This window comes from Mustela nivalis (assembly GCF_964662115.1).
Source record: "Mustela nivalis genome assembly, chromosome: 13".
Lineage (NCBI taxonomy): Eukaryota > Metazoa > Chordata > Mammalia > Carnivora > Mustelidae > Mustela > Mustela nivalis.
Window position 1 is genome coordinate 16,713,162 of NC_139032.1, and position 23,543 is coordinate 16,736,704.

The 23,543-nt window shown below is 40.2% G+C and overlaps 1 protein-coding gene and 1 long non-coding RNA gene across 4 annotated transcripts in view; one reads left to right on the forward strand and one right to left on the reverse strand.

Moving 5' to 3' along the window:
- The window catches only part of PCSK5 (proprotein convertase subtilisin/kexin type 5), a 449,308-nt gene that overhangs the window by 297,811 nt on the left and 127,954 nt on the right, over positions 1-23,543 (forward strand). Inside the window, exon 21 of one of the 3 annotated variants that reach the window (XM_082694466.1) lies at positions 1,187-3,814. The exons of the other annotated variants lie outside the window; for them this stretch is intronic. Within the exon in view, the coding sequence (XP_082550592.1) occupies positions 1,187-1,302 (116 nt within the window). The 3' untranslated portion in view covers positions 1,303-3,814. Of the gene's footprint in view, positions 1-1,186; positions 3,815-23,543 lie in introns of those variants that run through there. 3 annotated transcript variants of the gene reach the window in all.
- The window catches only part of LOC309845964, a 60,370-nt gene that overhangs the window by 23,801 nt on the left and 13,026 nt on the right, over positions 1-23,543 (reverse strand). The gene's annotated exons all lie outside the window — the stretch shown is intronic.

Below are 23,543 nucleotides of genomic sequence, written 5' to 3' on the forward strand. Positions count from 1 at the left end.
TGTAAGTATCACTCTTTACTTAAAAACATGGTACCATACCTGGATCTGACCAGAATTTTGAAGTTGGTGACAGGAAACAGGAAGATTTTCGGGACTCAAAAGATCCACAGACACTTGAATTTTCATCCACAGCACGCTGCCAGGCATGGCCACGTCTGTGATGCTTTAACTGCCTTCTCTCAACCATGCTAAATCTGGGATAAGTTATGCCAGATGGCACGCCAGTAGAAGGGGTGCATTCGGGATTGTGGGCAAGAGTAGAAAATGAAGAACCGTCTCTTGTAATGAGCCCATTTTCGGTCAGCTAAATCACGAAATCACCGATGGCTCACCAGGCTTTTCAAATCACGTAGCAATTGCATTTATGAGTTTGTGATTTATTCTCTTTCAACTGTTATATTTCAATGATTCTAAGACATACTTTTTTTGTTTTTTAACATTTTAACATCCCTGAAATCAGATGCATCTTATAATTTATGGCAGCTTTCAGCCACTTTTGTCTGCTAGGTTGATGTGACACAGCTGTTCTTGCCTGTGACTGTCACGGACTTAGGTACATGGTTACTACTACTTGTGTTGAACTGAACTATAGTTTGGAATAGTTTCAAATAATTGTTTAATAATCAAAGGAAGAGTTTCTTTATAAGCACAGCAACAAAACAGCCTGTCATAGAACAAATATTTAACTAATATTTCCATAAGCATAACAGTAAGATTCTAATTGAGGAGGCTCTTGAGTCACCATGTAGTAAGATGCATGAAGCACATTCTTTTCTCGATAGTACGTAAAATAATGGTGCATCTTAAATCCAGTGTCTTGGACTCAATGAAATATAGTATAAATGACTGTATACTCTCTGCTCGAGGTCATTCTGAGAAGACAAATTCCTTGCTTATATTGTTATTGATTTCTAATTTATTCTTTTTTTCGGATCCTTTTTTTTTTTCCTTTTATAAATGGACACCAATCACATTCACCACTGGACTGCAATCTCTCTCCTTGAAAAACAATGCTGTTGACTGAAATCACTTTGTGTGGACCCAATTTCCTCCTTGTTGACTGCTCCTCAATGATCTCTTCCAATCCCCCATCTGCCTCTCTGGCCAATCAAAACCTTCTTCCACGTGTACATCATGCTGCCCTCGTCCTCACCTCCCCCTCTGTCTTGCTGACTTCCCGGAAAAGCAACGGAAGAGTCCTGGGCCGAAGGAGGCTTCTGTATGCTAGTGAAAAAGAACAATCTGTGCCAGAGGAAGGTTCTTCAACAACTTTGCTGCAAAACATGTACATTCCAAGGCTGAGCGGCCATCTTAGATTTCTCTGTTCCTGTAGACTTATAGATTACTCCATATTATTATTAAAAAGAAAAAAAAAGAAAAAAAAAAAGCAAGCCACCTCTCTCTTTTTCGCTCTCTTTTTCTCTCTCTCTCAAATTTGTGCAGGGAGATGGTGAACTGTTTTGTCAGAACTTAAATGGAAAAAAAAAAATAAACCTACAACAAGCCTACCTTTTATACCTGGGTGTTTAGTGCTAAACAGCCAGAACCACAGAGACAGTATTGTATGACCAAAGCATTTGATGCCAAAATTTGACGTTAAAGTAATGATTTGATTTCCTGCCCTGGTTTTGAAGGTCCATTTTTTTTCCCCTTTGCATTTACTTGCTTGTTTCCCCTTTGAGACACCTAAAAATACCTTCCAAAAACATCACAAGAGCAGACACAGATCAAAATCAAAGAGAAAGCTCTTACATCTGTCATTTTTCATGCTTGAGTCCACCGTTAGGGGAAATGACAGCAAAGCGGACCTAAGGGCATTAAGAGCATCCCTCAGAGTTGTATTCAATGTCGTTTGTCTTAGTTTTTCACAGTTGAACATTGATCCTTTCCACACATAATTTACTTCATGCATTACGTGCTGGTTTTGGCATTATACTCACTTGAGAAGTCTGCTGCACTGGTTTCATCAGATAGACTTGCTGCTATTGGCCTTGGCTTTGCAGATTGGGTTATTTTACACACAGCTGGTCAAATGGGATCACTCCGCATAGTCAGATTGGTGATGGACACAATGCAAAGTTACACGAAATAGCTGGGCCTCATCCAGCTCCCCTGAAATCTGGAGTGTTCACTTTGTAGACCCTGCACAATCTCCTGGTGCTATACGGCCATTATCCCCATAGCATTTTTTTTTTTTAAGTCCATCAGAAATTCCATTTGTTGTGATGGGAAGCATTTTGGATATGATGCGGGAAATTTCTTCCTGGAGTCAAGTTTCTAAAAGGTCCTGTATTTTTTAAGAAATGGAATTATTTAAATAATATTTAAGCTCGTGCCCAAGTCGGCCGGGCAACGTTTTTCAATGGTGCTTATTAGAAGTTTTATCATTTTGTCATTTTCATAAAATAAAACTGGAAATTGAAGATGGGTGGCATGATTGTACCCTTCTGGTTCTGTTATTTCCCATTCCTCTGTCCCTCTATGACCGTGCTATGATACATCTGTCGACTGGATGTCAATGAGATCGTCTGTTTTCTTGGAAATATCCTCACTGGTTTTCTACAACTCTTAAGTACATCCTGGAATCTAGCAGACTGAATTATGTGAAAACTATTTTGGATCAGTGGTTAGAAATGATGCCTGATCTTTTTACCAATTCTGAGTTTCTCTATTTAGGGAAGGATAGACTCCTATCAGTTTTCTTCACTTTTCCTATCAAAACTCCATTGGTGACCTCATTTTCTTTGGGAGTGACCAGCCATCTTGCAGGCTTGATGCTGTGAGAGCCTCACTTCCCAGATGTCACTGGCTTCACAGCTGAGAACAGGGATGATATCAACAGGAATTGTTGGAGGAAGAAGCTGGGAAGTGGATGCTGAGATCCCCACCCAAACAACAAGCTAGGGAAAAGCCTACCTTGAAAATATTCATTCCTAGGCATCAAAGTTAAAGTCTAATCTAAGGTGAATAATTTGAGTCTAATGACCCTCTTTAATAGCAATATAGTAACACTGAGTCACAGAATGATTCATCAGTAGGGACTCCATTGATTTTGCTGAGCAACTTTCATTTTCCTAACACTGCAGGTCCTTCTGACCTGAAGAAAGTAAGTTAATCCAGGGGATGGCAGATAGAGTCTCACACTTCAAGTCACAGTCTCTAAATGGACAAATCTAAGCGCAAGCCAAAAGCAAAGTCAAGCAGATGGCAAGACCAGATTTGCCTGCAAAGGAATCCATTTGATTGAACCAGCCCGTTCTAGATGAGGCACAAAGTTACTACGATAGGAAAGATAAAAAATGACGTCTGTGTTCTTAGACAAATAACCATCAACAATGTCAGCCAAATTCACTGAGGTCCACCAATGTGTGTTCCATTCCCACCGACCATGCAGGCGCACATCATGGAAATACTGGGTTAACTACTAGTGTGTTACTGCCTCGTTTATCTACAGAATATTATTAACTAGGACATAATGCTTTCAAAGTTTAAGTTAATGTTATATATTATGTATAAATATATATATTCATAATGAGATATATGTAATGGATAGTACAAAGTTTGGAGACTTAACAAATGCTCTAACCTTCTGGAGACAAAAGTCCTATCTTCTGTTTTCTTTTGTCTTTTTTATTCTTAATTAGTGATCCACTGTTAAATCCAAATCCACTTTTACTGAAAAATACTGTACATGTGTAAAATGTTCAGTTGTTTTTTTGTAAAATATAGTAGAATGGTTGTAATTGATACTGGCCAAAATCAATGTTATTCCATATTTTATTTTTTCTATTAAATTAACCTAAGTTCCTGTTTATCTGATCTGTTCCTACCCATGTGTAAACATCTCTGAAAGGGTAAGAGAAGGAGAACCTTCTGTTTTCACACAGAAGCCGAATACGAAGGAAAGGTTGGAAGGGAACGGAGCATCTAAATAAAGTTGGAAAGGCAGGGGTGAGCAGAGGACGCAGTGGAAAAGGAGAGACAAAGTAAGAGCAGTCTAAGAAAGGAAGAGGTTAGACTTGGTCCTGAGTGAAGGTTATCTCCCATTTTTAGAAAGCAAGTGGAGAGAAAGATCTCTAAAAGCTTGGCACACTAGTTAGCAGATCCTACAGAAGCCAGCCCCAGGATCTGGGCCATCTGGGCTCTTGGCCTGCGCTTCCCCCAGGATATGGACCGCTGCACACTCACTAGTGGGTGTCTGGAGAGGTGGGGACCAAGGGACTGTGCATGAGGTGGTGGGGGTGGAGCGTGAAAGCTGTTGAAAGGGGAAAAGACTTTGTTCAATTTGCTGATATCCTGTGTGAAACTGACAGTGGTGTAGCCCCAGGTGCGTCGAAGCTAACTTGGTCTAAAATCTCCAGTCCGTGCCATAGCGTGGGACTGTGTAGTTGGTAAAGACCCACCATGGATTACAGATCTTTGCAAACCCTGCCTGTGAAGCAGGCACTAGCTCTGAAGGTTCAGTGCCCTGCCTTTATGGGAAGAGAAATGAGATATCAGTGCAAGCGACATGGAAATTGAACTCCAAAGAGGTTTAGAGATCTAGGGCTACAAGATGGTAGAGATACCCCCTGCTGTCATGAAATCGCATTATGAGGATGGGTGGCGGGGACTAATTGTACTGAACTCTTACTATGTACAGCACAATGAGGGAATATAGAGTATATGCATACTGATGTAAATTCTCTTAATTCTCACAAAAACTCTAAAGTAAAATATGCTCAGTTTGCAAACTATTACTACCTTCTGTTTACAAACCGGAAAGCTGAGGCAGATGGGCTTGAAATAGGTTGACTGGGATTACACAACCAGACAGAACAATAAAAACAAAGCTTAGCAGTAAGACCATTAACATTCGTGAATTCTAAGTCTGAGATGAATGGGACACTAACTTGTCAGGTTCGGGCAGCAGAAATTCCTTTGAACTGAACTGGTCAAGGCAAGTTTCGTAAAGTAAGTGGACCTAGGACTGGTTCTGGAGCTAGGCAGCCAAGGCCTAACTAAGGAGATGGGAAGAGAGCAGGAGGAACATCATCAATGAACTTCCAATGGAAGAGAGGGTTCAGGGAAGCAAGTCACTGTCTTAATGGTTTAATCTAATTGCTCCGAAGAACAGTGACTCAACATCCAACGGATTAGTCAGGAAAGATTTACATTTCCACACTTTCCAAAAAATAAGTAGCATGCCCATCCTCAGCCCCCATACCTGTGGCAGACCCTGCCAATCACCACTGTCCAACCACCAGTGTCCAACCACGGATGGATCAGACCTGCCTCGCTTTTCACCCCAGCGCTGGGGGCTTCGCATCATGCTGCTGAGCTCTTCTATCGGACCCACCGTTTGCCACTCAACACTCTACTCTTCATTATGAGGAACCTGCCAGTTGTGTGCAAGTGAATTTCAGGCAGTGAAAGTAGAAGTAGGCATGTATCCTTAACTCTTTTCCTGTCACCCTTCAGCTTCAAGCAAAGAGAAATGACAGACAGCAGCGTGATGCATTTGGAGAAAACTGGAGGCAACGTTACACTACGGCCTGCCTAGCGCAACCCTCCTGCCTCCTTCACCCTCTAACCCCCCAGAATGGTAGAGAGAATGCGAAGGCCAGCAGCAGCTGGGCCCTGGGCCCCAAATCAGTCTTTGTTAAAGACACAAAGCAATAACCTGCTTCTGGGTGACTGCCATGTCCAAATGTTATTTTTGTGGCAAATCCATAAAATCCAAAGTTCTCAGCAGGATACTCCAGAGCCACTGACAACTTTAGAAGGGCACAGCCAAGCGGAACTTAATGTCGCTGTGGCTCATGGGAGCTGCTTGGCACTAGAGACGGGGCTGTGATGCATACAGTCATGTCTCCTCTTCATCGTGAGAGGCGGACATCTGGCCCAGAGTCAGCTCGTGGGCAAGAAGAATGCGTTGGGCAGCATCACAGAGTCTCAGAGGGCCAGTCTGGGACCTGGAAATGCCAGCAGCTCCTTTCCACTCTAACTGCAAAGGACTTAGAAGGATGTTTGTCTTCTTACTGATGCATTTTCCCGCAAGATCTTCCCTCCACCCGAGACAAATCTGAGGGCCCAATTGTTGCTTTTTCAAAGCCAGGGATCAGGCAACAAAAGATATGTCGCATCCCCACTTTGAAAAATTCCCAGAAACATTTCCTGGGGCCTAAAGTGTATGATCTTTTATTATTATTATTATTTTTGGAATGAATACATGATTTTAAGAATCTAATATTTTAAGGCAGACTGAGTTTTACTGAAATTGCTTTGATTTGGCCCAAAGACATTCAGAGGCCAATGGAGATTAACTTCCTCTTTCAAGATTCACAGCTAGTGAAGGGTGTGGTTGGAAATGGATCCCACATCAACCCGCACAGAGCTGCCTCCTTGCCAAGAATGCCGGAGGAAAACACTAAGTCCATATTACACATACTGCAAGGCAGGGGTTAAGAGCCCTTTCTTGACTACAGGTAGAAGACCCACTGGCTCCCTTGACTTGGCTTTTTCCTCTTTATGAGCTCAGCTTAATTGCTTCCAAGAACAGGAAGTCCCTGTCATATACAAGCTCTGAGGTCCTTCTTGCCCTCTATAAGCTGATAGCCTAATGGGGGGCACAGACCCAAAAACACATGATGGTAATAGGAAGCTATTTAAGTGCCTTTAAAAGGGCATAAAAATATCATGGGGGCCGTCTAGTCGAGCAAGCTCACTTTCCCAATTAAGTGCTAAATGTTCCCTACCCTTGCATGAGAAGTTTCTAAGGGCTTCCAAAAATAGCATGCTCCATTAAAAATACAGTTACCTCTGAAATGTGCAAAAGCAGATGAGGTTTTAACTAAATGTCTACTAAATGCAACATGTCAAACTAGTCAGTTGCAACTCAGCTCTTAAGGAACCACATAGAATTAAATTTAATGTAGGATAAAGGTGAATTTTAATACGTATGACATGATACAGGACCTACAGAGGCAGGAGAACCTAGGAACTGTTGGGATCTTAATAGAACCCTGCAAAGGAGGTAGAAATTCACTATTCATGCTGGGGGTGGGGAATTCTATACACACATATACTATATATATATATATATTCCTGCTCACTTCCCTCAGATTTCTACCTGTAGTTCCACATAGCTATGGGACATTGCCCAACAGATAGCTAACAGGCATCTCAAAATTAACATGTCCAAAGCAGACTTCAGACTGCTCAATCTCTCAAATATTATCTCCAAATGTCTGCCACCACACAAATGTCATTACAACCCATTATTACAACCCAGTTGCTCAAATCCAAAACCTCGTAAGTCTTCTTTTTTTTTTTTTTGCCCCCAAATCCAATCTGTTAGTAGAGCCCCAATAACCGCACCTTCGCCATAAATCTCTCAATGGCCCACAGTTGCCGTTCTGGGTCGACCTCTCCATCCAGGACTACTGCAGAAGCCTCCCCGCTGCGCTTCCTGCTCCTTTCCTCTCCTTGCTTTTTCTGTCCTGGCCCAGCCCCTCTGCACAGAGCCAGCAGCGCTATCACCAAAATCTGATTTCTCCCCTTTCTTCCCATTTGCTCCGGATCAAATCTGCGCTCCTCACTTGAGATCTTTCTCATCTCTTCTCATACCCCTTCTCCCGTGCCAGTCTGTTTCTGCCGTAACAACTTTTCTGTTCTTCCAACAAAACTAACATGTTTGTGCATCAAGACCCCTGCCCTTCACTGGGCTAGTTTCTTCTCACCCAGCAGGTCTTCGTTAAAAACGGCTCCCTTGGAAAGTAGCTCCCCCCACCACTCATCCCCCACCTGCCCACCTTCTCTGGTCTTTCCATAGCACTCATCACAACATGACATTCTGTGGTTCATTTACTTGTGTACTGGCAGTCTCTCCCACTAGGACGTCAGCACCGTGAAAGCTGGGGCTTTGTCTGTCGTATTTGCAGCCCTAGCCGGTATGTGTAACACAGTGCCTTGCTTGATCAATGTCTGCAGATTGGATGAATAAAAAGGCTTAAGTGAGAAATGACATTTGACCTGAGTCTTGGAAGATAAGCAGGAATTTGTAAGTCAATGAAGGTGAGGATGTTGAAGAAGGATTCGCTGGAGAGAGAACTGGTTCAAGGACACCAAACCATTAAAAGGGTCTGGGGGCAGGGCAACAGGTAGGCAGGGTAGCAGCAGGAGGGTGGGGATAGAAAGATCACAGAGGTCAACTTCCAAAAGCCATGGATGGGTTATTGTCCTCCTTCTGGCTCCTTGATGGAGTCATCACCCCTCTTTCCAGAGAGGCTAAAGGACTTACTCAAGGACCCCATCCCGTCAACTCATGGCCTCCTGCCAACATACTTGGAGAGCATTCGTTCAGACAAAATGCTAAGGAGATCATATTTGCTTCAGTCCCCAGAGGACTAGCTACACTGAGCCAGGTAATAAAGGGACAGGGAGCTAAGCAGAGCTCAGCTGTCAGAATAGCTCACATGAGAGGAGGCAGCCCACAGGCTCTTTTCACGGTCATGTCCATGGTCAGATCAACAAATTTGTTATGGTCTGTTTGTAAGACTATACTTGGGGACAAGGGCCTGTTCAGAATCCTCTTCTCATTCTAAGAAAAGAAAAGAAAAAAAAAAAAAAAAAAAAAAAAGAACTTCTCCCTCTAAATTACCTCCTTGTCAAAAATGCCAAAGGAAAAAACTAAGCCTTATTACACATACTGCAAGGCAGGGGTTAAGGGCCCCTTCTTGACTTCAGGTAGAAGAGCAAAAGCAAAGAGAGTGGTGTGCTGGCACCTTTCTTCCCTAATGATGAAAATAACAACAATAACTCCCACATACAGAGTACTTCCTATGTGCTAAGTTCTGTGCTGTTTGTTTTGAATGAGTTATTCCACTAATTCCAACCAATAGCCTGATTTTCTTCTCTTTTTACAAGTGGGAAAGCAGGAGGAGGTAAATGCCTAAGGCATCCCATTGATAAATGGAAGATCTGGGATTAATCCAAACCCAGACAATCCAACATCAGAGTCTCCAGGAAAAGTACAAGAGCCAAAGAAGATGTCTGTCAAACCTTCCTTCAGGTTATGACCATGAAGCTTACATGAGGATTATATATTTTCACTCGGGATGTCTGATTCAGGACCCCCTGCTGTCTCCTATGAATAGAGCAACATTCTACCCAAGACTACACACATGGCCACACAGCACTTTGTGTGAGCCAAGTCGGGAGTGGATATCAATATCATCATGAGAATTAGTAGCAGCCAATGGGCCATGTGGGCAAAAGAAATTAGACTGGACCTAAGGGAAATGAGGCAGTGGCTGTTAAGAAATGAGGACATGCAGCCTCCTTTCATGCTAATTTTTCTCTGTCTGGGAAGCCATCATTAGCATTTTCTAGTCCCAGATGAAATGACAAAGAAATAGAATGGAGATACAAGGAACAGAGTAAAACAGGACAACGTTGAAATCATCACATAATACAAATTCCCCGAGCTCCTTCGACAAATTTGGTAAAACAAATTCCTTCCAGGTGGTATTACACAAGACTTTCTGGCCACCTGAATCTTAACTGTTATCATAGCACCTAAACTATTCAGAAAATGTAAACTTGCTGTTATGTAGAAGAAGATGATCTGTAACTGACCTGTGTCATGAGAAGAGCCACAAACATGACAGAAACCGGGAATCATCTCGACCATCTCTTGCAGCTCCCCCATCTGTCCCATCAGCAAGACAACTCTCCCTCCAAAATATGGCTTGGATTCATTTTCTCCTTTCACTTTTACTGCCCCCAACCTAATCCAGCTACTTCGGAGGCGAAGCTACTTCTTACCTGGACTATTGCAAAACTTACTTTCTAGCTTCATCTACTGCACCTGTTGTGTCTATACTCCCCCATGTTCCTACTTGCTTCTAATCTATTCCACACAGCAGCCAGACTGCCCTTTTTAAAAATCCAAAGCTCACACAAGGCTCTAAAACCCTTGTGTGTTTAAAACCCTCCCATGGCTTCCCATTCCCCCTTAGATAAAGAAGAAATACCTTCCTATGGCCATCAAGTCCATGGTCAATCTGAGCTACCCGACTTCTCTAAACATCTCCTGCCATTCTCTCCCTCCCATCGTATTTTCCAGCCACACTCACTTTCCCTTGTTTTTCCGTTCTGCTTTGCGCCTCACCTTGCTCACATGCCATTCCCCCTACTTGAACGGTAGCCCATTCCTAATCATCTATACCTGGTTAGCACTTACGTATTTGGGCCTCAATTTAAAATGTCACTTCTTCATCTTCTGAAGAGCTGCTCATTATAAGCTCTCATGGGAGCCTCTACTTTACTTTCCTATTACACATACCTACTTAATTGTAGGAGCAGCCGCTTGATGTATGTAATGCTCACTACAGAGTTTGTTCCATGAGGGCAACGTCTGTAAATACCTCATAGAGCATAAAGCTAGCAAGATGTCCAGCATAGGGCAGGTGTTTGATACCTCTTTGGTCAACAGATGAATAATCCAATGAATGAATAAATAGGAGAATTGAGTAAATGACAAGGACGAAACCATCCTGGCCCAGAAACTGAGACAACCATGTTCTAATCTTGAATTACATCAGTGTAGCTCTCCATGCGTCCATACCTCAGTTTTTCCCATATTCAGCCTCACCCTGTGAATGGTTTCAACCCTTCTCTCAATGGAAAAGGGAAACCCCAGGAGATTTCATGGAGATTCTGTTGCTGGCCCTAAAACACATATAACATCTCAGGCACACACTCAATAAAGCTAATGCTTTGGGACCTTGCCACTAAAGGCATACAGCAGCAACAGAAGCTGTGAGTTGGCTAGAATGGTAGCAGGGCTCTGAGGTGTCCCCCGCTAAGAGTCCTGTCTACTTGTCATTCACTGCTATGAAGGTACTTTGCAGATGGAATTAAAGGTGACTATCAACTAACTTTACAATAAGGAAATTATCCTGAATTATCCATGAGGGCCCAAGGTAAAGTCAGTCAGAGGGACAGAGTGAAGGGAAACCAGGAAGGCAGAGGAAAGAATTTGATTCAAGATGTGAGAAGGAGGTGACCTACAGCCACTGGCTTTGAAGATGCAGGAAGGAAGCCATGAGACAAGAAATACATGCAGCTTCTAGAAATGGAGAATAATTTCCAGCCAGTGGATGGCAAGGAAACAGGGATCTCAGTCCTAAATTCTGCCACTGACACGAATGAACTTGAGCAGACACATTCCTAGAGCTCCCAGAAAGAATGCCACCTATGACAATTTGTTTCCAACCTTGTAAAACCAGATCAGGGAAGGAGTTGAGCAGCTGTGCCCAGACTGCTGCCCTACAGAACTGAGAGATAATAAATGGTGTTGTGTTAAGCCATGACAAAATGGTCACTTGTCATAGCAGCAATCAAAAACTAGTACATATTTGTGTATCGTCATAGCTGAGGTCTGAGGGGCAGGTTTCTGGTTTGTCACACAGTTAGGGACCTACTTAGATGCACTCCTAAAACAGAGGCTAATGGATGTCATCTTTGCACTCTCCCTCTGCCTTGCTTCAGATGGCTGGTATCTCCTGGAAAGGAATCTGTACACTCACTCATCTGGTGCCCTGATTTTTATAACTGCTGGCCAGGGGACACCTCTAGATCATGTGGCTCTGGTAGCCAGTGGCACTTAACGCTTGCATTCTCAAAAGACTGTATATATTTGCATAATTTAAAAGTTGCTGCCTGAGGGTCTGACTTTCAATCAATATGTGCTGACAGATTCTCCCCTTTGGGATCCTGACAGCTATTGGCACACCATCAACAACTGAGGCTTAGTGACAATAAAATAGGCTGTTTGGACTATCACAAAGGTTTGAGAAACAGCAAAGATCTAGGGCAGACTTGAATGATAAGTTTCATCTGCTACACAAGACCACTTCTTCAAGAGTAGGAGAGGTGACTGCTTTATCTTACGCAGAGAAACTAGCACACAAAGTCAAGTCAATGAAAAAACAGAGGAGTACGTTCCCAATTAAAGAATAGGATAAGGAGCACCTGGGTGGCTCAGTGGGTTAAGCCTCTGCCTTCAGCTCGGGTCATGGTCTCGGGGTCCTGGAATCGAGTCCCACATCGGGCTCTCTGCTCAGCAGAGAGCCTGCTTCCTCCTCTCTCTCTCTCTGCCTGCCTCTCTGCCTACTTGTGATCTCTCTCTCTCTCTCTCTGTCAAATAAATAAATAAATAAATAAATAAATAAATGAATAAAATTTTAAAAAATTGAAAAAAGAATAGGATAAAATTTCAGAGAAAGTCCCTAACAAAATGGAGATAAGTGATTTAACTGATAATAGAGTTCAAAACAATAGTTCCCAAACTGGAAGAAGAATGGATGAACACAGTGAGAGCTTCAGTAAATATATGAGATTACCAAAAAGGAAGTCACAGAGCTAAGGAATATAATAACTGAACTAAAAAATGCAACAGAAGTTTTCAACAGCAGACTCTAAAGCAGAAGATGAAGCAGGAGAAACAATCAGTGATCTCAAAGGGCAGTGGAACTCATTCAATCAAAGCAGCAAAATGAAAAACACACTAAAAAGTGAGGCTAGCTTAAGGAACTCATAGGACACCATCAAACAGACCAACATTTGCATCACAGGACTCCCAGAAGAAGAGAGCGAGCAAGAGCCAAAAAACATATTTCCCAAAAAAAAGTGGCTGAAAACATCCCTAATCTGAAGAAGGAAACAGACATCCAGATCTAGGAAGCTTAGAGAGTTTCAAATAAGATGAACTCAAAGAGATCCACACTGAGATACATTACAATTAATGAGTCAAACATAAAGGGAAGGTAAGAATCTTAAAAGCAGCAAGAGAAAAACAAGGAAAATGCCAGGGAATCTCATAAGACCATCAGCAGATTTTTCAGCAGAGACCCTATAGATCAGAAGGGAATGGCATAATACATTCAGAGTACTGGAAGAAAATGAGACTTCCAACCAAGGGATGCCTGGGTGGCTCAGTGGGTTAAGGCCTCTGCCTTCGGCTCAGGTCATGATCTCAAGGTCCTGGGATCGAGCCCTACATCTGGCTCTCTGCTCAGCAGGGAGCTTGCTTCCTCATCCCTCTCTCTGATTCCCTCTCTGCATATCGTGAGCTCTGTCAAATAAATAAATAAAATCTTTAAAAAACTAACAAAAAAACCTTCCAACCAAAAATACTCTACCCAGCAATGTTTTCAGAATTTAAAAAGCAATAAAGAGTTTTCTGGACAAAAAAAACCTAAAGAAGTGTCTCAGCACTAAATTGATCTTAAAAGAAACGTTAAAGAGACTTTACTAAACTGAAAATAAAGGGCATTAATTAGAAACAGAAAAACCTATAAAAGTATAAATGTCATTGGTAAAGATAAATACATGGTAAAATTTAGAATAATCTAGTGTCACAATAATGGTGTATTAATCACTTATAAAGCTAGGATGGTTAAAAGACAAAAGTAGTAAAAAAAAAAAAAAACCCAACTATAACAAAAATAATCACTTAAGGGATTCACAAGATAAAAATATCTAAATTATGACATTGGGGTTCCTGGGTGGCTCAGTGGGTTAAAGCCTCTGCCTTCGGCTCGGGTCATGATGCCAGGGTCCTGGGATGGAGCCCTGCATTGTGCTCTCTGTTCAGCAGGGAGTCTGCTTCCCCACTCCCTCTGCCTGCCTCTGCCTACTTGTGATGTCTGTCAAATAAATAAATAAATAAATCGTAAAAAAAAAATAAATTGTGACATCAAAAACAAATCATGGGAGGGATGGAGATAGAATATAGAGTTTAGGATCTGTTTAAACTTAAGTTTCTATCAGTTTAAAATACATTATCATAAATATAGGTTATTATATATAAGCCTCATGAAAACCACAAATCAAACATTTATAATATAAACACAAAAGACCGTAAAGGACCTAAGCATACTCTATAGAAAACTATCAAATCATACAAGAAAAAAGCAAGAGAAGAAAGGAATAGAAGAATTACAGAAGAGTCAGAAAACAACAAAATGTCAATACATATACAATTACTTTAAATATATACAGACTAATTTCTCCAATCAAAAGCCAGAGAGTGACTGAATGGAGAAGAAAACAAGACAAACTCTATGCTACCTACAAGAAACTCACTTCAGATGTAAGGACACATACAGAAAGTGAAGTGATAGAAAAAGATATTCCAGGGGCACCTGCGTGGCTCAGTCAGTTAAGCATCTGCCTTCTACTCAGGTCATGATTCCAGGGTCCTGGGATGGAGCCCTACTTCGGGCTCCCTCCCTTCAGGCTTCTCTCTCCTTTCCCCTTACCCCTACCCCTGCTCATGCTGTCTCTCTCTCTCAAATCAATAACATTGTTAAAAAACATATTCCAGGGCGCCTGGGTGGCTCAGTGGGTTAAGCCGCTGCCTTCGGCTCAGGTCATGATCTCAGGGTCCTGGGATCGAGTCCCACATCGGGCTCTCTGCTCGGCAGGGAGCCTGCTTCCCCCTCTCTATCTCTCTCTGCCTGCCTCTCCATCTACTTGTGAGTTCTCTCTGTCAAATAAATAAATAAAATCTTTAAAAAAAAAAAAACATATTCCATGCAAATAGAAACCATAAAAAAGCTAGGGCTGCTATATTTAGATCAGAGAAAACAGATTTTAAAAGACTGTAAGAAGAGACAAAGGAGACCAAAGGAGTGAATCCAACAAGACGATATAACATTTGTAAATATTCGTGTACCCAAAAGAACACTTAAATATATAAAGCAAATATTAACAGACCTAAAATAAGAAATAGTGATAACACTAATAATGGAGGAAAGCAAAAGATCATAGGAGATTACTATGAACAATTATACACCAACAAATTGGGCAAACTATAAGATATGGAAAAATTATTAGAAACATACAACCTACCAAGATTAAATCATGAAGAAACAGAAGATCGGAACAGACCAATTACTAGCATGGAGAGTGAATCAGTACTCAAACACCTCCCTACAAAACAAACTAAGTGACCAGACTGCTTCACAGATGAATTCTACCAAATGTTTAAAGATTTAATAATAATCCTTCTCTAACTCTTCCCAAAAGTAGAAGAAGAGGGAATACTTCCAAACTCATGTTATAAAACCAGCTGATAAATCAGACAAGGAACCCACAGAAAAGAAACTTGCAAGCTAATATCCCTGACGGATACAGATGCAAAAATCCTCAAACTATCAGCAAACTGAATTCAACAACACATTAAAAGGATCATACACCATGATCAAGTGGGATTTATTTTAAGGATGCAAGTATGACTTAACATCTACAAGTCAATTGATGTGATCCACCACATTAACAAAACAAAGAATTTAAAAAAATCCTATCATCTCAATATCTGTATAAAAAGCATTTGACAAAATTCAACACGCATTCTTGATAAAACCTCTCTACAAAGTGAGAATAGAAGGAAGATACCTCAACATAATAAAGTTCGTATATGATAAGCTCTCAGCTAACATAATATACAATGTTGCAAAGCTGAAAACTTTTTCTCAAAAATCAGGAATAAGACAGGATACCCATTCGCATCACTTTTATCCAACATGGTATTGGAAATCCTAGCCAGAGCAATTAGGCAAGAAAAATACATAAAATGCATTCAACTGGAAAGAAAGAAGTAAAACTGCCACTATTTTCAGATGACATATTATATACAGAAAACCCTAAAGACTCCATGCCAAAAAACTTTCAGAACTAAGAGCCAAATTCAGTAATGTGCGATATACAAAATCAGTATACATAAATATATTGATTATACACTCATAGTGAAGTGCTGGAAAAATTAAGAAAACAATCTTATTTATAACAGCCTCAAAAAGAATAAAACTCCTAGGAATAAATTCGACCGAGACTTATATGCTGAAAACTATAAGACATTGATGAAAGAAATTGAAGATGACACAAATAGAAAGAATTAATGTTGTTAAGCTGACCATGCTACCCAAAGCAATGTATAGATTCAATGTAATCCCTATCAAATTCCATTGGCACTTTACACAGAACTAAAACAAACCATCCTAAAATTGTTAAGGAAACACCAAAGACCCCAAAGAGACAAAGCAATCCTAAGAAAGAACACAGCTGGAGGCATCATGCTCCCTGATTTGAAACCATTTGGTATTTATACAAAGCTATAGTAATTAAATAGTATAGTAATTAAAACAGTATGGTATTTCCATAAAAAGCAGATATATGGATCAATGGAACCCAGAAATAAACCTACACATATAGGATCAATAATATTCTCACAAGAGGCCAAAGAATATGCAACGGTGAAAAGATAGTCTCCTCAATAAATGATGTTGGGAAAATGAGGTAGCCACATACAAAATAACAAAACTGGACCACTATCTTATACCATACAAAAAACTCAGAATAGATTAAAGATTTTAATGAATTTAAGACCTAAAACAATAAAACTCCAAGAAGAAGAATTGCTAAGCTCCTTGCCAATGGTCTGGGCAATGATTTTTTAATCTAACACCAAAGTAAAGGAAACAAAAGCAAAAAAATAAATGGGACATCAAATTAAAAATCTTCTGCACAGCAAAGAAAACCTCAACGAAATGAATAGACAACCTACTAAATGAGAGAAAATATTTATCAACTATATATGTGATAAGGGGTTAATAGAGTATATATGTGATAAGGGGTTAATATATATATCTATATATAATGTATAAAGAACTTACACAACTCAAAATCAAAACCCACAAAACCAATTTAAAAATGGGCAGAGGGGGTGCCTCAGTCATTTAATTGTCCAACTCTTAATTTTGGCCTCGGTCATGATCTCAGGGTTGTGAGATCGAGTCCTGCATTGGGCTCCACACTGGGGGTGTGGAGCCTACTTAAGCTTCTCTATCTCCCTCTGCCCCCCCCAAAATGGGCAGAGGATATGATTAGATATAACTCCAAAGACATATAGATAGCCAAGAGGTACAAATAAAGGCCCTCAACATCACTAATCATCGAGAAAATGCAAATAAGAACCACAAGGAGATAATAATCTCCCATCTGTTGGAACAGCTTATCAGAAAGAGAAGAAACAGCAAGTATTGGTGAAGAGGTAGAGAGAAGGAAATCCTCACGCACTGTTAGTGGGACTGTAAATTGGTGCTGCTACTATGGAAAACAGTATGGAGGTACCTCAAAAAATTAAAACTACAACTATCCTATGACCCAGCAATTCCATTCCTGGGTATATAACTGAAAGAAATGAAATCACTGGGCCACCTGGGTGGCTCAGTGGGTTAAGCCTCTGCCTTTGGCTCGGGTCATGATCTCAGGGTCCTGGGATGGAGCCCCCCATCAGGCTCTCTACTCGGTGGGGGGCCTGGTTCTCTCTCTCTCTCTGCCTGCCTCTCTACCTACTTGTGATCTCTCTCTCTCTGTCAAATAAAGAAATAAAATCTTAAAAAAGAAATGAAATCACTATCTCAAAGAGATATATCACCCTCATGTTCATTTCAGCATTTTTTATAATAGCCAAGGTATGAAAGACACCGAAGTGTCCACTGATCGATGAAACGGATATAAGAACTGTGGTGTAATATACAATGGAATGTTATTTAACATAAAAAAGAAGAAAATCCTGCCATTTGTAACAACATGGGTGGACTTTTAGGGCATTGTACTAAGTGAAATAAGTCAGATATAAAAAGACAAATACTGCATACTCTTTTCTTTAAGAATTTATTTGTTCTTTTGACAGAGAGAGAGAGAGCAAGCGCACACATGCGTGTATGCACAAGCAGGGGGAACAACAGGCAGAGAGAGAAGCAGGTTCCCCACTGAGCAGGGAGCCAGATGCAGGGCTTGATCCCAGGATCCTGGGACTGTGACCTGAACCAAAGGCAGACATCCAACTGACTGAGCCATCCAGGCTTCCCCAAATACTACATATTCTCACTTAAATATGGAAAACCAAAAAGAGAGAAAGACCGAGCACTTAGATGTGGAGAACAAATTGGTGATTCCCAGAGGTCAGGGGGGTAGATTAAATGAAGGAGGTCAAAAGGTACAAACTTCCAGTTAGAAAATAAATAAGTCATGGGGATGTAATGTACAACATGGGGACTATAACTAATAATACTCTAGTGCATACTGGAAAGTTGCTAAGAGCACATCTTAAAAGTTCTCATCACAAGAAACAAAAGTTTGTAACTCTGTATGGTGATGGGTATTAACTAGACTTATTGTGGTGATCATTTTGCAATAAATACAGATATCAAATCATTATATTGTATACCTGAAGCTAATTTTATGTTGATTAAAACTTCAAAATTGTAATTATAAAAAATAATTTTTAATTGTAAAAATTAAATTAAATTAAAATTTAAAAATTTAATTAAAAAATTAAATTGTAAAAATTAATTGCATTTTAATTGTAAAAAATAAACTAATACCATTAGACCAGACCTCTCAATCAGAATATGCACTTTTGCAAGATCCCAAGATGATCAGCAAGCACATCGAAGTTTAAGAAGCCCTGTCATAGATGGATACTAAATTTGAGAAGCTTTCTCTTGATTTACTGAGAGCCACTACTGCAAACTTCATGTTCTTAAATAGTGGACACCCAGGAATTAGGCAGCTGAGTATCCATCTTTGGCTGGCCACTAACTGGGAGAGCTGAGGCAAGTCAGCGGCACTTTAAAAATTTTTTAAAGTAACTAAGGCTGATCCCCAGCCTGTAAGCCTGATCAATCATAGCTATTAGGCTGAAGATGTGAATTAGCAATTTGTTTATAGGGGCCCCAAACTGGCTTTCAGCAGCTGATCAGGTAACAAAGTCTGTCCAGACAGGAGTAAACAACCCAGCCATTTCTCGACACAATATTAACAAACTGAATTCAACAATACATTAAAAGGATCATATACCATGATCAAGTAGGATTAGTTCCAGGGATGGAAGGGTGGTTCAATATCAAATCAATCAACATGACACACTCATTAACAAAAATAAGGATAAAAATCACATGATCATGCAGTAACAGCAACTGGTAAAATTCAACGTCTGTTCATAATATAAACAACGTGGATATAGAAGGACAATTTCTCAACACAAAAAAGGCCATATATAATAAACCCACAGCTAACATTATACCCAACAGTGAAAAGCTAAAAGTTCTTCCTCTAAGATCAAGAACAAGACAAGAATGCTTACTTTTACCACTTTTATTCAATATAGTATTAGAAGTCCTTGCCACAGCAATCAGACAAGAAGTTAAAGGCATCCAAATTGGAAAAGTAGTAGTAAAACAGTCACTATTTGCAAATGACATAATAGGATATATAGGAGACCCTAAAGACTCCACCAAAAAAAACTCTAAGAACTAATAAATAAATTCACTAAAGTTGCAGGATATAAAATTAATAATCAGAAGTTTGTTGCATTTCTAAATGGTAATAATAAAGTAGCAGGAGAAATTAAGAAAACAATCCCATTATTAAGAAGTGAACCAGTGTGATGAGCACCGGGTGTTGTATGGAAGTGTTCGATCACTATATTATACACCACAATCTAATATTACACCATATGTTACTTATTGGAATGAAAATAAAGACTTAAAGAATAAAACCCCATTTACAATTGCATCAAACAGATAAAATACCTGAAAATAAATTTAACTATGGAATAAAAGACCTATACTCTGAAAACTGTAAAACACTAATGAAAGATACAATAAGTGAAAGGATATACCATGTTCATGGATTGAAAGAACTAATATTGTTAAAATGTCAACACTATCCAAAGCAATCTATGATTTAAAAGCAATTCCTAACAAAATACCCACGGGATTATTCACAGAACTAGAACAAATAATCCTAAAATTTGTATGTAACCATGAAAGACTCTGAATAGCCAAAGCAATCTTGAGACAGAACAACAAAGCTGGATCTCCTCTCCCTCTGCCTGCCACTCTGCCTACTTGTGCACACTTTCTCCCTCTCTATCAAATTAATAAAATCTTAAAGCTAAGGGGGCACCTGGGTGGCTCAGTAGGTTAAATGTCTGGCCTCAGTTCAGGTCATGATCTAAGGGTCCTGGAATTAAGCCCTGCATAAGGCTCTCTGCCCAAGAAGGAGACCGCTTCTCCCTCTACCTGCCACTCTGACTCCTTGTGTGTACACGTTCTCTCCTTCTGTCAAGTAAATAAAATCTTTTTTTTTTTTAAGTTTATTTACTTATTTGACAGAGAGAAAGAGACAGCGAGAGAGGGAATACAAGCAGGGGAAGTAGGAGGAGGAGAAGCAGGCTTCCCACCAAGTAGGAAGCCCAAAGCAGGGCTTGATTCCAGGACCTGGGATCACAACCCTAGCCAAAGGCAAACACTTAATGACTGAGCCACCCAGGCACCCCTCAAATAAATAAAATCTTAAAAAAAAAAAAAAAGTAGAACAACAATAATGCCAGAGAGATCAAACTTCCTGATTTCAAGCTATACTATAAAGTTACAGTACTCAAACGATATGGTATTAGCACAAAAACAGACTCACAAATCAATGGAATGGAACTGAAAGTCCAGAAATAAATCCACACTAAATACAGCTGATTAACCAATGACAAAGGGAGCAAGCGTATATAATGAGAAAAAGACGGTCTCTCTAATAAATGGTGTTGGGAAAACTGGACAGCTACATGAAAAAGAATAAAACTAGAAATCATAAACCTCCTGGAAGAAGACACAGGCAGTAAGCTCTTTGACATCAATCTTAGCAAAATATATATATATATATATATATATATATATATATATATATATATATATATATTTTGGCTGGATCTCCTCAGGCAAGGACAACAAAAGCAAAAATAAATGGAAGTACATCAAACTAAAAAGCCTTTACACAGTGAAGGAAGCCATCATCATCATCAAGAACAACAACAAACCAGCCTGCTTAATGGGAGAAGACATTTGCAAATAGCCTAAACAATAAGGCATTAGTTTCCAAAATATATAAAGAATCCATTAAAAAAATCAATAGCCTCCCCCACAAAAAAATCCAATTTAAAAATGGGCAGAGGATGTGGGTAGACATTTCTCCAAAAAAGAAATCATAGATGGCCAGCACATGAAAGCATGCTCAACACCACTAATCATCAAGGATATGCAAATCAAAACTATAATGAAATGTACCTCACACCTGCCAGAATGGCTATTATCAAAAAGACAATAAATAACAGGTACTAGTGGTACTGATGGGAATGCAAAAGGGAACAGTCGCTATGAAAAACAGTATGAAGTTTCCTCAAAAATTAAAAATACAACTACCATTTGATCCAGCAATTCCACTTCTGGGTCTTCATCTAAAGAATGGAGAAACACTAATTTGAAAAGATATAGGCACCCCTATGTTTATGACAGCATTATTTAAAATAACCAAGATATGAAACCAATGAAAGTTTCCACCTGTGGGGGCACCTGGGTTGTTCAGTGGGTTAAAGCCTCTGTCTTCAGCTCAAATCATGATCAGGATCCTGGGATCGAGCCCCACATCGGGCTCTTTGCTCTGCGGGGAGACTTCCTCCTTCCCTCTCTGCCTGCCTCTCTGCCTACTTGTCATCTCTGTCTGTCAAATAAATAAAATCTTTTTTAAAAGTTTCCACCAGTGGATAAATGGATAAAGAAAATGTGGTATAAATATACAGTAAAATATTACTCAGCCATAAAAAAGAATGAAATCTTGACATTTGAGACAGCAGGTATGGACTAGAGGGAATTATGCTAAGTGAAATAAGCTAGAGAAAAACAAACACTTTTGATTTCACTTATATGTGCAATCTAAAAATCAAACAAAACAAAAGAGACTCAAATACAGAAAATGATCCAGCAGTGGCCAGAGGAAAAGGAGGGTGGGGATGGGTAAAATAGGGGAAAAGGACTAAAAGGTACAAACTTCCAGTGACAAAATAAGTCAGTCACAGGGATGTAATGAACAGCATAGGGAATGTAGCAATAATATTGTAACAACTTTGTACAGGGACAGATGGCAGCTAGATGTATGCTGGTGATCCCTTGGTAATTTATGTTGAATCACTACGTTTTACATCTGAAACTAATATGATATTGTATGTCAACTACATTTCAGTCAAAAAAAAAAAGAAAAGAAAAGAAAAAGAAACAGCCAGCTCACCTGCAAGCTCTGCCTTAGTACCATTGGTACCTTATGACTATTTTCCATGCCTATTCTCTTCAACAAGTGTTCCCATTAACCACATTTTTGAAAGATGGACAAGTATGAGCCATATTCTTCTCTGCTTCCCTTACTGCAGACTCAAATTTATCACTGGAGGTCATGGGGACGAATGGCACAGCATAGGGAACATAGGAACATAGTCAATGACACCCTAATAGGGTTGTAGGGCAACAAGTGGTAGCTACACTTCCCGTGGGCACAGCATAACCTATGGTCTTGTGGAATCACCACACTGTACCCCGGAACAGATGGAACATTGCGTGTCAACTCTACCTCAACTAAAAAAGAGAGTATGTATCATTTACTGATCACCTACTTCAGGTCAGGCACTGAACTATGCCTGCTGGGTCCATTACTTAGCAATTCAGCGGGGTTGCCCCCCTCTTCAAGGGCAGGAATCAGAGAACTAGAGTGTCAATTGCTCTCTTCCCATCACGTGATTAATCACACCTTCTGATTCCATGCCCCTTCCTCTAGCAGCACAGCTGCCCCTGTTCCTGCTCTTTCCACATCCCAGGCATCCAAATCCTTCCAGCCAGGCAGATCTCCCACTGTCCCTGCTCTTTAATGTAGTTAAGAGTGGAGACTGGGCTGAACCTAGCATAATTTACTAAGTAGGTTTCCATCCATGTCCATCTAAAGGAGTCTCTCTTCATTTTTTTTTTTCCCAAGAGATAGTTCAATGTTACAATGTTAATTTACAATGTTAAGAGATAGTTGCAATCACAGAACCCGAAGGGAGACTACCTAGATTCAAATCATGATACTGTCAGTTACTAGCTGTGTGATCTAAGGAAATACTCTTAATCTCTCTGTGCCGCTGGTTCCCCATTTGTAAATAAGGATAACAATCATATTTCTCGTCTAGGGACGTTGTGAAGACTTACAATGACTAAAGCACTCAGAAAAGTGTCTGTATGTATTAGACCCAGTATGTGTCAGTATTATTGCCTAAGCTGAAACTGGATTCATCCTTGATCCTACCCTCTTGTTCTAGAACTATCACCAAATGCTGTTCATTGTACTTCTTCAAACAGATCTGCCCTCCATCCTTTCCACTAACACACAAGGTTAGCTACCATCACCACTTGCCGAAAGCAATCTGCGAACAATTCTCCTGTACCCTCTTTAGCCCCCGGCTTTCCAAAGAAGCCAAAATGGTATTTTCAAAATGCAGATCTGATCACAACACTCTCCTGCTGAAATCTGTTGCCTTTTGGATAAAGACGGGACCCTTTAAGGTCTGTAACACCCCGGAAGTTCTGCCACACACCCCTCATTCTCAATTTCTTCTCCTTCTCCCGCTC